The following is a 16,843-nucleotide window of genomic DNA, read 5'->3' as shown; positions in this document are numbered from 1 at the left end:
TGAATTGAATTGAACTCCCACTGCAACTCCCGATTACAAATGACTGATTGGTGTATATTCAAAGATTCGTCCACTGATCTAAATAAGTATACAGAGGTGGTCACAGTACGTCAACTACTGTGTGGACAGATGTATTCCTACCAAGAAGATCCAGATATATCCCAATCAGAAGCCCTGGATGAACAAAGCTTGCTCCAAACTTAAAGCGCAGTCTGCTGACTTCAAATCAGGTGACAGAGAACTGTATAAAAAATCAAGGTATGACCTGGAGAAAGCTTTTAAACTGGCAAAGCAGGAATACAAGGACAAATGAGAAAAACAGATTGGGGGTGACTCAAGGCGTATGTGGCAATGCTTGCAGGCTATCACAAACTACTTTTAAGAGAATGAAAACCTGCAAAGCAGCTGGCCCAGATGGTGTCTCTCCTCATGTCCTTAAAACCTGATAGCAGACTAGCTATCTCCCATGTATACAAACATTTTTAACCTCTCTCTGTCCCTGTCAGTTGTACCAGATTGCTTTAAGAAAACCACAATTGTGCCACTGCTCAAGAAGACCAAGGTAACTTGCTTGAACGATTACCGCCCATGGCACTCACTTCAGTGGTCATGAAGTGCCTGGAAAGACTAAGATTGTCCTATATACAGTATATTGCTCTATCCCAGACTCCCTTCACCCACTTCAGTTTGCTAACCGCTCGAATAGGTCAATTGATGATGCCATATCTCTAGCACTTCATACCGTCCTAGAACATTTAGACGGACAGGGCACCTATGTTAGGATGCTGTCTATTGATTACAGCTCGGCCTTCAACACAATTGTTCCTGCCAAACTGGTCCCAAAACTCAGGACTCTGGGCTTATGCCACTCCATCTGCAACTGCATACTGGATTTCCTGATGGGCAGACCTCAGATGGTGAAAATTGGCACAATATCTCCTCTACAATGATCCTAAACATTGGAGCTCCACAATGCTGCTGGCTCAGTCCTGGGCTCCTTGTTCACCCACGACTGTATAGCCACTTACAACTGCAACCGCATCATTAAGTTGGTAGATGACACCACTATTATTGGGCTGATCAACAACATCTATGAATCCCACATACAGGAGTGAGGTGGAGCATCTTACGAGATGGTGCCTTGACAACAATCTGGACCCGAATGTCAACAAGACAAAATAACTCATTGTGGACTTCAGGAAACCCAGAGCGAGTCATGCCCCAATCAGCATCAATGGCAAAACAGTGGAAACTGTCAACTGCTTAAAGTTCCTCAGCCTGCAGATCTCCACAGACTTGGCTTGATCTCACAACACTGCAGCCAGTCTGAAAAAGGCACAACAGCGCTAGCACTTTGAGGTGCTTAAAGAAATGTGGTATGGAGAAACAGTTCCTCAACTTTTTTCCACAGCACCATAGAAAGTGTTCTCACTAGTGGCATCACTGTGTGGTACAGCAGTACTACCACGCAAGACAGAGATACACTACAAGGGTTGTGGCAATGGCACAGAGGATTATAGGTTGTGATTTATCATCAGTCGGTGAGATCCACACCATCCACTGTCACAATAAAGCCCAATCCATCATTCAGGATCCCAACCATCCTGTACCCTCTGGCATGCAATACTGCACTGTTAAGGCAAGGACCACTAGACTCAAAAACAGCTTCTATCCCACTGCAGTACACATCCTCAACAGCTAGCTGCAGTGCCATTTTTTTTCTTTTTGTCTCACTACTAAATATTTATTTATTTTCTACAACATATTTATTGTTCCTGTTGTCTACATTATGTGGTGTTGTCTTTTGTACTGTGTATGTCCCGAGAGATCAGTGCGATTAAGAATTCCAATGTACGTATACATATGGCAATAAACGACTCTACTCTACTACTCTACTGTTGACAGTATTCACATTTGCTCATTCATATTTTAAATTTATTTAATGAACACGTTGTGATATATAAAATAATAAAATGTCAATATAGTGTACATAATTTTTGTCATTTTATTTTTTATTAATTTTATTTGTTAAAAGAAAAACATGTGCCTTGACCAGGAATCAAACACTGACCTCAGGGTTGATAGACGCAGAGCATCTCTTAGAAACATTGCTGAAACAAACAGGTTTTCAATTTTGACATCTGGGACACAGGTGTAAAAATAATGGGGGAAATCACATGACAACAAAAAGAAATACAAAAACATGTGAGACATGCACATTGAGCTCTAGTCAATCTAAGGCTATGACGCTATGCCAGTCATGTAAGCTTATTTTTTCTTTTTCTTTTTGAGGTGCTCCTTGGAATTACATTTTCATGGCTTATTTGCTATATCCTGACTGAGTACAATATTTTGCCATCAGAACCTGGGATGTATGGCTATCTGGCTCGCACTGATGTGAAGGGAGATGTGCTAGGCAGAGCACCCTGGTTCAGATTCCCATACCCAGGTAAAGTGTCTGAATCATGATTTATACAAGCAGGAATTCTTGTTAGATATGACGACGACTGACTTCCCCTTTAACGTTAAAAGCCATGCTGGATATCATCTTATTTGCCAGTGTGGTAATAAATTGATATACAATAGTCATCAAATGGAATGATGTGCACACAATTTGTAGCATTTGCTTTCCATTTTTCTTCACAATCAGGCCAATGGGGTGTTCCAACTGTGAGCCCTGCAGGGGTATTTGGCATCTTGGCTGGGGTGATTTCTTCCATGATAGAGTCTGTGGGCGATTACCATGCCTGTGCAAGACTATCTGGTGCTCCTCCTCCACCAAAACATGCCATCAACCGAGGAGTGGGTATTGAAGGCATTGGCTGCCTGCTGGCAGGTATATGGGGTACAGGAAATGGGACCACCTCCTACAGTGAGAATGTGGGAGCACTAGGCATCACTAAGGTGAGACGTGGACTATTATTATTCGGATTATTAGTGTTATTTGGACTTGTATTCATTGTGAAAAAATATTTGTAAACTACATCTACTTTCTCATATTTAATCACTGTCTTTTATTCCCTCTTTATTTCCATAAAATGTAATAATCTGTTTTGTTTTGAAACCAAATTATGATGGAAGTGGGGACATACACCAACAAAAACAGATACCTAATACATGCAGGCATAAATACATAGGTTTCCTGAAAAAGCCAAACAACATCAACTACACAGTCAACAGTTGCACGGTCATTTGGGAATTAATTTACTGGACAAAGTAATGTAATGTGATTCACTTATTAAACAACTTACTATTATTTTTTAATTAGGCTTCATAATTTTGGCAAACAAATCAACTTTAAATACTAAAATAAAAAAGTAGTTATAGCATTGTAAATAATTTATTTGCAGTGTTTTGAACTGCAAATTTCTCTTTTGAGAAAAAGACGAAAAAATGATGGAAAAAAATGAAGTGATCATCCATGTTTGATCTTTACACACAGGTGGGGAGCCGGGTGGTAATTGTTACCAGTGGAATTCTAATGATAGTTATGGGAACGTTTGGGAAGATTGGAGCCATTTTTACCACAATCCCAACACCAGTTGTTGGTGGAATGTTCCTTGTTATGTTTGGTATCATATCTGCTGCTGGAGTTGCAAACCTACAGGTATTTAATATTTTGAATGATAATTTTCTAATGATTTAAATGAGCAACAGCTTGTTTTAATTTAGTATAAATTAAAACCATGTTTTTACTTGTTCAGGTACTTACTGCCAAATATTTTGACAGCCTAATATTTGCAAATACACACAAACAAAACATGAAAATATAAGAATTACCAAGGCAAGAGAAGCAACATTTGATTCTTTCAAAACAAATCTTTGCTAGCCAACAGGACAATTATCGCTTTAACAATTATCATTATCATTTTAAATGTTATGAGTTCTATTTCTTTCACCATGTTTGAACATCTCTGTGTAAGAAAAAGTCACCAACCATTCACTTTTTAGAACAAAATGTTTATTCTCAGCTTTTGTTTCTGCCCATTTGGCAGATCCAGAAGGGTTTCAAAATGTTTAAACTTTCAGACATTTCTGAAAAAAATCAAAGTTTTGGAACTGAAAGCTGACTGAAAACAGCCTGTCTTTACTTTTAATGTTTATATTTATTACAGTAAGGGCTGGGCAACTAAAATACATAGTACTTTTAATGAAAAGTACTATATAATAATGTTAAATGTTAAATGCACAAGATTAGGCATTGTGACTGCTTGTCTTAAAAAAATACTACGAATTGTTTTATCTTGATTTTTTTACCTCATGTAGAGATGATGTAAAAATTATTTTTTAGGATTTTAAAATCCACCCTAGTGGATCCACCCTAGTGGGAGTTTGAGTACCCGTCAAATGTATTTGGAATTTTTAATAGTAACGTGTATTATGCTAGAACAAGTAAATGTTTATTTTATTCTACAAAGGTGAAAGAAGTACAATATTTCAGTTGTTGAGTCACCCTCAAGTGAAGAAGACAACCAAAAATTTGTGTTTTTTTTCTACTTTTTGGTAGAAAATTAACATTTAACATGTTAAATTAGCATTTAACATTAACAGTTATGTTGTGCTTACCATTCATGTTAATCTCTTGATCACAAATACATGGAGCACATAACAGAATTTCGGAAAGAAGGTTAGACCCAGGACTTTCCTTCACGTATCTCAGACAGCCAGACACTCTGTGTTTCTACAGTTACCTTGGTTGTTCCTGTTCCCCTCTGTTGTTGCATGCTTATTTCCAGCTTGATACTCTACTCCCTTCTTAGCACAGCTGGATTCAGTGCTCTGACCACCATTCCTCACCATCTTAATTAAGCAGTTCTTTGACCTCAACTTCTAAGTAGAAAACAACCAGCTCCCTGCACCTGCCAGGGTGTCTCTTATTTCTTCCAGCTCTCCTTATGTCACTTCTTCCCAGAACTTTGGAACAAACCATTGTTGTATCAATTGCTTCACCTTCAACTATTATTCTCAGACATCACTCCAATGCTCATTCTCTGTGTCTCCATCTTACTCCTTCTATTTCAGTCTTCTCGCATCCTCATCAAGGTAATAAATGCTGTTGGATCCACTATTATCTTCACTGGAGGACATGTCCATATTTTCAGATCAACTGAGTACAGACATTCCAGTTGCTGCTACTTCACATCTGCAGCTCTTGTGAAGCACTAGCTTCACAAAAGCCAAGATAAAAAAATAAACACTTTCACAGTTATGCACTTTGTCCAGTTTGATACCTCTCCACGACAGGTTAGGGAAATTTAGTGCATCATGCACCAGACTCTTGGACACCACATAAATCTTCACAATTCCCTGTTCAGAAGGCATTATGACCCTCCATGTCTATCAAATCTTTGGGGATCGCTCTCAACTCCAACTCTTACCTCATCTTATCGTAACCCAAATTCAGTTGCATCATAAATGCCTTTCCATCCTTTTCCTTTCATCCACATCTAGAGGGTGCTCCTGCTCTGTCATGTTCCTAGTTTCCCTGTGCTTTACATGTTCTTCCGGAGTGTCTTGTTGTCTGGGGCTTTATATTTCCGGGTCTCCCTTTCCTCCTCACTCAACATTGGGATCGGTTGTCGAGAGGCTCACCTCACCAGATTGCCCCACGTCTGCTACCTGAGGGCTTATGTCTCGTTCCAACTCCACCTGGTACCTTGAGCCCGGAGCAAACACGGGGGTCCTCCCGTCTCCGCGGTCTCTCTCCGCGGCTAGGCCCTGGCTTCCGTGACAGTGTAATCTTTTGCTCTTCTTGTTCACTTCAATTATTCTACAACCATCATTTTACAGCAGAGCTTTGTCTCCAATCTCTTCATTATGAAATCAATGTGCCACTGCATTATAATCAATTCATAATTTAAGCTGTCCACATCCTGAGTTCTCAAACTAGAGTACTGAATCTTGCATTCATTTCCATACATTCTGAATCTTGGTTCCAGTCATGGACCACACACCTACAGTACACCAGTTTCCCCTATTCATAATCAAAATTTCCATTCCCTGTTCCCTTTACTCACTTGGAATGTTGTTCTCCACTACACCCTGCGCTCTCCATGGCAATTTAAGTGGAATTGTCTCTTCCATTTGTCTCTTCCGTAATGTCTGCCTATTAGCACTGAGCATACTATATTAGCTTGCTACAAAGCGGCTACCATTCCTCTTTTGTAGGTTAACTCCTAAAGCATTATTTCTTGCTTTCATCTGATTTCTTGCAGTGTGCCAAATTCATGTAAGTAGCCATACCCATCACCCTTGTAGATCTTACTTTTAGATGTTTATCTGATTTCACAGTAAAATTACTTGACATCTTAAAGCCAGCTGACTGATCAGTCAGATCAATGTGTTTTCATTCAATACTATAAGCTCAATTCCATCATCAGCCCTTACGAATCTCTTTGTGTGTACTAATCCCTATGTTTGTCCCAATCACCCATCTCATCCAACTCTCTATTCTTCATTGAAAAGCAATTCTTTGTTACTCACCATTCGTTCCTACATAATTTCTGCACAGTGTTAACTAAGTTGGCATTAATGCTGTTCACTTTTTCAGACACTCTTTCAGAATTGGTGCACATGTTCCACAGCTCCTATTGGAAAACTGATCTCAATCATCAAAACACTAGGTCAATGGTCTTGCAAATCATATTACAAATTCATATCACATGTATATCTGAACTGATTTGGTCAACTTAAAGGTTGTGCATAATTAACTTGTTAGTTAAAGACTCTGCATTATATTTTGGGGGTCTTTTGGAGGATTTGGTTATCATATCCACAATGGCTTCGCTGCCATTCTCTAAGCTAGGTGAGTCACACAAAATGTGTGTCACACAAAATACATATTTTGTCCCTCTATTGCATTGATTAGAATCTAACTCAATTACTGAATTTTTCATGAGATTATTTATTTGTGAAAATAAAATGACAGAATTGACTATGCTATCTCAATACATTCAAAGGGCGCTAATGAACTGAACTGTGGCACTTTTGAGCCTTAACAAAAAAAAATATAAACTGAACACAAATCTAGAATTTCTGGCTCTTTGTGTTTTGGTAGGGTGCCTGTTACAAGGAGAGTGTATTATTCACACTAAATTTAGTTCCAGCATTTCATAATTAATCTTGCATCACATCCTTTTAACTCATCCAAATTTTAACTCGCTCACAATGAATGTAATTGTTCATTATTATCAGTATGCAGATATGAACTCATCTCGGAACCTCTTCATTTTTGGGTTTTCCATGTTTTCTGGTCTGGTGATACCGAACTGGATAAATAAGCACCCAATGGCTATTGAAACTGGTAAGGTCTAAATATCAGATAATGAATTGTGGATGAGGGAATTGCCTATTTGAGATCACTTGTGTACAGAGCATCCTCTCCTGTAGTAGAATTTTTTTTCTATTTCATGAGGAGAGCAACATGCTCACTCGCTGCATTGTTCACTCGATTTTGATTCCCAGGGAATATAGCTTCTTAACCCATGAAACTACGTGGAAATTTACTGATAAGTCTACTTTAACAAATTGTATTTAAAATGGTTATAGTAGAGCTGTGTAAGAATAATAAAATTAATTTATTAACGGTAGTTAAGTTACTGCATTAAAGTAAGGCAACTGTGGCACCTTGAGATTTTGTTAGTTAAATAGCTGGGTTTTCCTAGCTTGTCTCTAGCCTTTTGGCACAAAATGGTTGTCTTCCCGCATCCTTGTAGCAAAAAAAAATACTATTCCTTTGTTTGAAGACTTAATTCTTGGTTTCCTGCAAAATTAGACAAATCTGAAAAAAAAAATCTGTCTTTGTTCTCCAAAATACTGCTCTCCAAAAGACAGAAGTCCTTGTTTCCGTATTTCTTTTAGTTTTTTAAAACAAATAGTTTTCAGTACAAATACCTGGTTCAAAGACAATAGACAGCTCACAACCATCTTCCACACCCAAGCACACTTCCAATAACAGCAGCTGTTCTTGAACAGAACAACCCGACTCTGATTAGCTTTTATTTTTTCAACATGAAATGGGGGAAAAACTACAGGAGTAGGAGACTATGTTATATCCTAGACCCATAGTAAATCACCCTATAACCTTACCCCATATTCTGTCACACATTATTATTTAAGAACCATAATTGTCCACTTTTTAAATTATTTATAGTTAGCTTTTAATAACATTCCTATCATGTTAAACCTAGTTTTAAAAAACAAAAAAGTTAGAACAAAACTTGTATAAACAGTTTCTAGTTCTGAATCTACATGAGTGTGTTCTGCTGCAAATTAGATACAACTTAACATCTTAAGTTATTTGAGGGTTTGAGGGATAGTCTATCAAATGTGTGTAAGTTCTATGTGTTTTAGAAGTAGATATACTGTACAAAATTTCTGCTCTGTGTCTGTATTCTACAAAATCACAAACTTTCCTATGATACATTTGTTTCCAGGTGTGATTGAATTGGACAGTGTTCTACGTGTTTTGTTGACCACCAGTATGTTTGTGGGAGGTTTCTTTGGATTCATTCTTGATAACACCATCCCAGGTAAGCAGCAGCCAATCTGACATAATACTTGAGCATTTAGATTTACCATATGACACTATTACAACAAAATGTTTCCTTTATATACTGGGTATTATTATCTGATGCTGTAATATTTGTGCTCTCTGTTGTATACCATCATCATCCATGAGAATGGGTACCACGTGATCCCATTATATGTCTACCAAATCTGTTTGCTGTACAGTGAGGTTTTTATTACTTACAGCGTCTTGTAAACAAATAGACCTCCTTCCAACAATGCCCCATTTTTATGAACTAAAAAGGGTGTGCAGAATTTTTTAAGTGAATATTTTAACCAAAACTTTCGGGAGAAGAACTGCAAAGATAAATTAGTAACTAAAAAAAATTGATTGTGGATGTAATTAACTTATTTTCTACAGCAAATGTAAATTAGTTAAAGTGCATATAAGTTCAATGATCTTTGTGTCCTATGTACTGTAAGTGTTGCACATAATTTCAGTTGTTTGAACTACCCAGCCAATCTATACAATCTACAAAATTATAGAATCCATTTAGATTTATTCATACCCCTGATAATTTCCATTTGTAAACTACCTCTGTCACAACTTGCAACAACTTAAAACCAACTACACCACCTATCAATTGTAGATGATGCTCGGCTACAAGCTCAAGTATCTTGAAATATTGGGGTGGGCACTAGCTTTACATAAGCAGTTGTCAAAAACCAGGTCATCCATGGAAGATGACAGCAGTTGATAGAAACATCATTAAGAAAACCCTTAAAATAACAGCAAAAGAGATTGTAGAAAATCTCCAGAGTGCAAGGGTGATGGAAAGCATCTTAAAATTAATTAAATTAAATTAAATTACAGAAGACTTTGATTAGAGATTTTCATGGGCTACACTGCAACATACAGAACTCTCATCAGCACTAAAAACAAGAAAGATGAACTACAACAATTCTGGAGCAAAGTTTTATGGACCAACTAGACAAAGCTATACCTTTATCAAGTGATGAAAGGGCAAAGGTGTACAGAAAGAGAGGAACTGTAAATGAACAAGGAACATCAAATATCAAATATCAAAAGTCTGGTAATGTTGATATTGATGAAATACCCATTGGATGTAAGGAGTATGTGTATACAACCAAATGCTAACTTTACACTAGTTTACGTTGTTAATGCGTCCTAACACACGAAACATACGAAATAGCTGAAACGGATAAGGTTGAACACAAAACCCTTTCTTCTAACATGGTTCAAAATTTCTGCACAAAAAATCGAGAAGTCAATGCTGACATTTTTTACTTGTGCCTTATATTTGTTTTTGATCTGAAATATAAATTTCAATAGTCCTCTGCCAACTTTTCACTGTATATGTTTATAAATATTTTATTTTCAAGCATGTCCAAATGCTTCAAAAGCCACTTTGTACTAGGAGTCCTGTATGATGTATTGTGGCAAAAGCTAACTTTTGACTTTTTGGATGGAGTCAACTCCTCACAAAAAAACAAACATGTCTGGTTTCCTTTTTGATCGCAGGATCGAATCAGGAGCGGGGTACTATAGCTTGGAAAGATGCCCACCATGAAGATCCAGGTGACATGCTGGAGAGTGGGGAAATCTATGATTTACCTTTTCAAATTAATTCCCGCTTTTTCTCTGCACAGTGGGTGCAATACTTACCTTTCTGTCCTAAACCTCAAACAAAGCAGCACCAGCAAACTGTAACAGCCTGTGAGGAACTTGGACCCAAAGAAGTAAAATCTACAGAATTGTTAGACATGACACAGATTGCCTACAATACAAAGTTATAAACCATCCTGTTTATTCAATACATGCTCTCCATGCAACATTCAAGTTGAAAATGACTAATAGCCTCAGTAGTTGGGTGAATTTATTGTGTGTCAAAATGTTTGTGAATAATTTTTGTGCTCATTCCTTTCCCTCCCCCAATACTACCCAACTGATATGAAAAGGACTACTGCATTTTAGGAATCTGTACTTATATATAAAACATGCAAAGTGTAAGGTACACATACTTGGTGAATTATTATTTTTCTTTTGAAAATTTTCCGGGTGATCCAATACTTGATTGTTTGCATGATTAAGTGTTATTAATACACCTTTTTCAATCTATGATTAAAAGATTATACTTTCAAGATTTCACAAATCAATGTAAATAAGATAAATGCAATAATAATGTAATGTCACTGAAGAAAGTCTAGCTGTAAAATACATAAAACAGTTATATATAACTGGGGGCTGTTTCATGTAGTGATATTACTCAGTTAACCAATAACTTTTGAAAACAAGTTAACAAAAGTCAGGAGTGTCGATTTCACAATATTATATGTAAGAATACTGCTCGTTATGGCTAAACGTTAAAAGTGTTTTTTTTTACTGTGTTGGGAACTCGGATCAGTTCCTTAAAGCAACAGTGTGTTGTGCAATGAGGAAAATGTGTGCATTAAAACAGTTTTTTGTGAATTCATTTTGTTTCCTTGCCAAACATTAGTGAATTTTGTCAATCAGGGGTTTCATAAAATAAAAATATTAGTAATTATCTCATATATAATATTATCCACTGTAAATTTAGCTTCTGTTCCCTGTATCTATGCACAGTGATCTAAGCATTTCTTACAGCATTTCCTAATATAATAGGTTCTCTGGACTATGGACTGGACATCCTCATTAAAATCCCCACGGGGCCAATTGAGGCTGATTTTTTAATAGCAAATTAATTTGCAGCATTAATAAAAATATGTAGACAAAACATTCTGCAGCCTTGGGGAACCTCTCCTATACTACTTGATTAACACAGCAAAAATGTTGGGATAAAAGGAAATAATAAGAATATAATACATTCATATTATGCTAATGCCTATGATTCCTTCTCCTCTAGTATTACTCCCTCTTGTTTCTTCTTGCAGGTCATGACACAGTACAAGAATAAGTAATAGGTTTATTCTATGTTGAAAAGAGAAGAAAGAAAACACAACATTTCTTAATGGAAAACTTTAAGTTAAACAAGGGAAGGGGGAATGGTGATTTGTTTTACATTTGCAGTAATCGGAGAACAGCCTATCAACAAGATAGGCAAACAATTTTTTTTATTTAAAAAAATAAATAAAAAAATAAGAAACAATGACATGTTCCTGCCTAACTAAAGCATTGTGTGACTTTAAAAGCTCTAAAAAATGGTTTAGATAGTTAAAAACCACTTTTTAATTGAACATTTAAAATACCTGAATTTAATTAAAAAATATACTGATTGTACTGATAATATGTCTTGATAGTAATATTAATATGGAGTCGTGTAACTAAGCAACTAAAATATCGCAAGGGGACATTTTGGAAACATTTGACATTCATTTTTAAATACATATATAAATATATTATTGTCCTTATAGTGGTAATAGGTAATGGACTGTCATGCAGTGCGCTACAACCAGACGGTTCAAACCCGATCAGAGAATTACTTTGTTTCTTACATAACCGAATATATAAAAATAGTCCACTATTATAGCTTGTTGTTGGCTACAGTGTGAGTGTGTGTATCTGGATGAATTATTATGAGTGATGGTTTCGTAATTTAGGATTTCTTCATGCAATTCTTTAAGATAAAGGAAGGAAAAAAGAGGGCTGTACTGTCATCTCACTGCAACCGGCTTGTACCATTTGTATGCCTGCTATTCGTTACAATATTAATAATGAATGACCATGGACAAAATGTAAACTGAAGAGTTAGAGAAGACACGTTGAGTCTTGTCTTTTCAGCTTGGAATGTAACTTTTACAGTGATCCTTTTGGCTATATTTTTACATGAGTAAAATATGAGTAAATGAGTAAAAGTAGATTGGATTAATAACTGAAGTAAGAAAACTGCTTTGGCACAGTGGGCGGTGAGACCTGGCTGGGGGGGGTGGGGTGGTATTTTGATTTTCCTGTGCAAACTGTATTCGCTACAATACTATAATGAGTCCCTAAGGCATACTGTTCAAATTTCGGAATTATAAAAAATGAACCTTTGTTAAATTTGCACAAGAGACAAAATGTACCTTATGAGAAGTTGTGTACTGCATACAAAGTAGCAGATTTTGACAAGCAGCTAATTTTGCTTGAAGAATTTAAAATCTGTACTGTCTGTACTGTAGCTTTATTTAATTGAGCAGAAAGTCACCTTGCTCTTACAAGCGGCTCTGTTAAGCAGAGTTTGTGTTAACACACCACACCCTTTGAATGAGCTTTAATCAACTTTGTCAGTTTTCCTTCCCCCCTGGTGCGAGGTGACAATGCAGGAAACTGGTTTTTTATTTTACTGGGAGTGTGAACATTGAGTGAGCACTGGGGCGTACAATGAGACTAACACAGTGAGATTACTGAGATGGATAGTTTTAGTAAATATGTTGACAAATATCTGAACTTTTGCAAGATACAATTCTATCCAGCTGTGAATCAGCTACAGAAGCAAACCATTCAAAATGAGCGAGGTACGCTGCTGTACAACGCGGTGGGCTTGTCACAACATAACGTGTCATATTCATACCGCATTATTCCGCATGCAAATTAGATTATGTTTATAGTATCCGGAATCACCTTGTAAAACTGCCAGGTGGAGCTATTTTAATTGTTCAAAGAAATGCTTGTTAAAAGAAAACTCATGCTATTGTAGGGCTATAACTGCAGACCTCAAGACATATAAGGCAGATGCTTAAGCCATCACATCACAGACACAGTCACATGGAAAGCAGTGAAACAGCTGTACACATATCAATAAAATATCTTATACTACTTTTTGTGCTACAGTATATGAATATAATTATATCATTTTTAATTTGTTTAGATATATTATATTCCCTGTTAATCAAATTCTAGAAGTATGCTTTTGTTTATGCAGATAACGAGCGAAATTCACAGAAAAGGTTAAAACACTATTACTTTTCACAAACTATTGTAGCGCCATGCGGGGCGCTTTAGCATGAACACGCAAGGCCGGCTGAGAACAGTGCCTGGGGGTGGGACTATGGGACTGTATATAGTAGGGCGGAGGCTGGGAGACAGCCCCTTCGTGTCTATGTGTCAGTGGAGGTGCAGCGCTGTAACCCCTGTCCTTGTGTGTGTACCTTTCCCGGTTCAAGTTCAAGTTAATAATTGTGTTCAACCATATTCTCTGAGTCCCATGCCTGCTCCATTCCGTACCAAAACCCGAATTCGTTACAGTATATAAACTAAATATGGTCAGAAGGAACACGTAAAAACGTTTCCAAAATAACCACATGTAAGACTTTGATGCTTAAAATGTTTAGGGAGAAAGTAGAATACTGTTGTGTATTTTTTCTTTAAAATACATTGGTGAACATATTAACCATATTATGTAAACTATATATGGCTGGTATTGACCAGCCATATACAGTTTACATAATATGTTTATGTTCCTAAATTAATATAGTTTCTGACCATCAGATGCGTTATGCTCCTCTTCTTTTATGCTCAGCTACTAAAATTTCCCTTTAGTTGTAAAATTCCATATAAATATTTAATACTAAGCGGATTAAAACGTGCACAGTAAAGAGATTAAATGATTAAATCTTTTCACTAATGACCAATGTACTACGAGAACCCCTGTCGGTCATTTTAGCCAGCCAATCATGTACTGCGGTACGCTGCAGTGGCTTGTGGGTAGTTGCGTGCAAGATGGGTTTGTACCTTGCAGTTTGAATGGCTGCATCTGTACGTGACCTTGCCCCCATGAAATTGTAGGAAAGAGGTTTAGTGGGCAGTGTAGTGACCATAGAATGTTTTAGTATACCGTACAGTATAACAGTATAAAGCAAGTATGTTTTTTATGTTTGTAATTTCTATTCTTGCAAGTACATTTTGTGTTCAGTTTGCTTCTGTGTGTTAGCTGGTGGGCAAACGTTCGAGGTGAAAATTCATCCACAAGGAGTGTACCTTTAAAGCAGAGATGACCGCACCAAACTTTATCGGCTCTGTATGTCGCTCAAGCCATTTCTCTTTGACACTTTCTTTAGTCTTAGAGGTGGGAAGACGCCTCCCCGGTCCCCCTTCCCTCTGCTTGCCTCACCTGTTCCCATTTTTAACCATTCTGTATCTGAATCGCAATGGGTGAGGGAGAGTAGGGAGAGAGAAACAAAGTGAACCCTGGTTTTATGATACTAGTCAGATTTAACATATTGTAACGCATATGGCCTCCGTTGCTTGTGAGAGCCGGCTTACCAGCGTGGTGACGTCACCGCCCTTCCCTGTGAATAGCAGGGACCGCAGCCAGTGGGCTGATGGGAGATTTCCCTTTGGCTCAAGTGGCTGGGTCCCTGCGGAGTGATGCCGGAGGCCGGGGTTCAAGTCCCCGATGGTGGAGGGGCGGCAGAAGCGAGGGCACCAACGTGAACCCTGAAGTGTTACAGTATGTTTGAACACAGGCTTGCAAATTATTTTTTACAAGATGTGGAAGTGCAACAATTTATCACAGTGCAAATTCTAAGACTAATTATTAATAAAATAATAAAATTAATAAAATATTGAACTGTGATATAACAGTCAGAAATCCAATCAGTGCCGCCTCTTCTCTGACAGAGCTCAGTGGGCTGTGCGCTGTTTCCTCAAATCACCTGCTAATTCATTTCACACCTAGAGAAGACAGGAGAATGTGATTGTACTGTGTACAAAATGTGTGTTGCATTTACAAACTTAAAGTGTTTAGGATATTTAATTAAAAAGTTAAAAAACTTACAGCTGACAAAGATTCTAAGGTGATCACAAGGAAAAAAAATCACCCATTTTTTATGGATTTCGTGTTTTTAACTTAGCACGTTTTTATGGGTTTGAAAACCAGGCAATATGTATTTGAGGCACACATGTTATTGTTTCCTATTTTTGATTTTCTTAAAATTAAAAGAATCGGTTGCCCATCGGGCCACACAATATTATGTTACATTTTTATGGTTTTGAGAGACTTCAGAAGGCTTCAACTGATGCATGAAAAAAAGGCATAAAGCCTTCTCGGGTTATGTCACTTGCACCTGCACTACTATTAGTAGTCACCTGCACCTGGGATCCGCTTTATTCAAACTAAAGTTCCTAAAAATGCAACCAGGTACTAGATATTGTTTAAATAAAATCTGTGAAAATTTTAACAAATCGCAATCTTTAAACCTGTAGGTTGCAGGCTCTGTGTCATTTGTTCACATTTATTGACATCTGAAACGTCATGTCTCATAAACAGGTATTTTAATAAATGAAGCTTATGAAAACCAAAGAAAAAAATGACTCTGAAAAAGATGCAAGAAGCTTGAAATTATTATTGTTAAATGAATACTGTTAATAATGACCAGACACATTATTATAGTTTCAGTGGTATTTTTAATACTGCTTTGTTATACTCGATTCAAATTAAAATATATATGATTTCGTTTTAAGGCTTGAATGGTGTTAAATTGCCCCACTGAATAAAGTATTTTGAATTATAAACTGGTGGAATAGTTGACAGTATTCATGTTTGCTAATTCCCGGTTTATTTCATTATTAATATAACTTAACATTGAATATGTTATAATATATATATACAAAAAAAACGTTAATATAGTGTACATAATACTTCATCATGCGTGAATGAGTGAAATTAAAAATAAAACGTGTTTACAAAGAAAGTGGATTACAGTAATACTACCAGCTATATAAATCCATATATTTGATACACGATTCCATATTATATGCCCTATTAATCAAATTCTAAAAAGTATGCGTTTCTCTTACTGTGATAACGAGCAGAAAATAAAAGGCTAATCACATAACTCACCTAACTTTGAACGTGTTGTGATATTTAGAAATACCAACAAATTCAATATAGTGTCAATAATATTTACTATTTTAGTTTTTCAAAGAAATGTTTATTTGTTAAAAAAAAATCATAGTGAGAGCTGCAGTTGAACTCCCCAACTTCCAGCATGCAAGTAACTTGCCTAAGCCATTACACCAACGCGCATCTTGACAACTTGGGCCATAACTGAACAAGGCAAGCTAAAAGTTTCCAAGTAATCGCGGGTGAATTAGTCAAATTGATGCAGATGTTTACAAAGAAAGTGTACTACTGTGATAATTTGAGCTATATGAATATAATTATATTGTTAATTTCTTTAGATTCACGATTCCATATTATATTCCTTATTAATCAATTCTAAAAAGTATGTGTTTTTTCTGATAACCAGTGCAAATATTCATAGAAAAGGTTAAAACATAATGTTTTGTGAAGTATATAAACTTAATATAGTCAGAAGGAGCACATAAAGATTATTCAAAAATAACCACAGTATG

At 36.6% G+C, this 16,843-nt stretch overlaps 1 protein-coding gene across 3 annotated transcripts in view; it reads left to right on the top strand.

Moving 5' to 3' along the window:
• The window catches only part of slc23a4 (solute carrier family 23 member 4), a 60,667-nt gene extending 49,668 nt beyond the window's left edge, over positions 1–10,999 (top strand). For all 3 annotated transcript variants that reach the window (XM_088646919.1, XM_088646921.1, XM_088646920.1), the window contains 6 exons: positions 2,293–2,449; positions 2,651–2,904; positions 3,443–3,607; positions 7,195–7,303; positions 8,436–8,531; positions 10,052–10,999. In XM_088646919.1, the coding sequence (XP_088503045.1) occupies positions 2,293–2,449; positions 2,651–2,904; positions 3,443–3,607; positions 7,195–7,303; positions 8,436–8,531; positions 10,052–10,326 (1,056 nt within the window). In that variant the 3' untranslated portion in view covers positions 10,327–10,999. The remainder of the gene's footprint in view (positions 1–2,292; positions 2,450–2,650; positions 2,905–3,442; positions 3,608–7,194; positions 7,304–8,435; positions 8,532–10,051) is intronic.
• Positions 11,000–16,843: the final 5,844 nt, after the last annotated feature.

Source organism: Lepisosteus platostomus, chromosome 9, assembly GCF_059453375.1.
Source record: "Lepisosteus platostomus isolate fLepPlt1 chromosome 9, fLepPlt1.hap1, whole genome shotgun sequence".
NCBI classification, from domain to species: domain Eukaryota; kingdom Metazoa; phylum Chordata; class Actinopteri; order Semionotiformes; family Lepisosteidae; genus Lepisosteus; species Lepisosteus platostomus.
The sequence above is the reverse complement of the archived record's forward strand: the minus strand, read 5'-3'. Positions and strand labels throughout refer to the sequence as shown.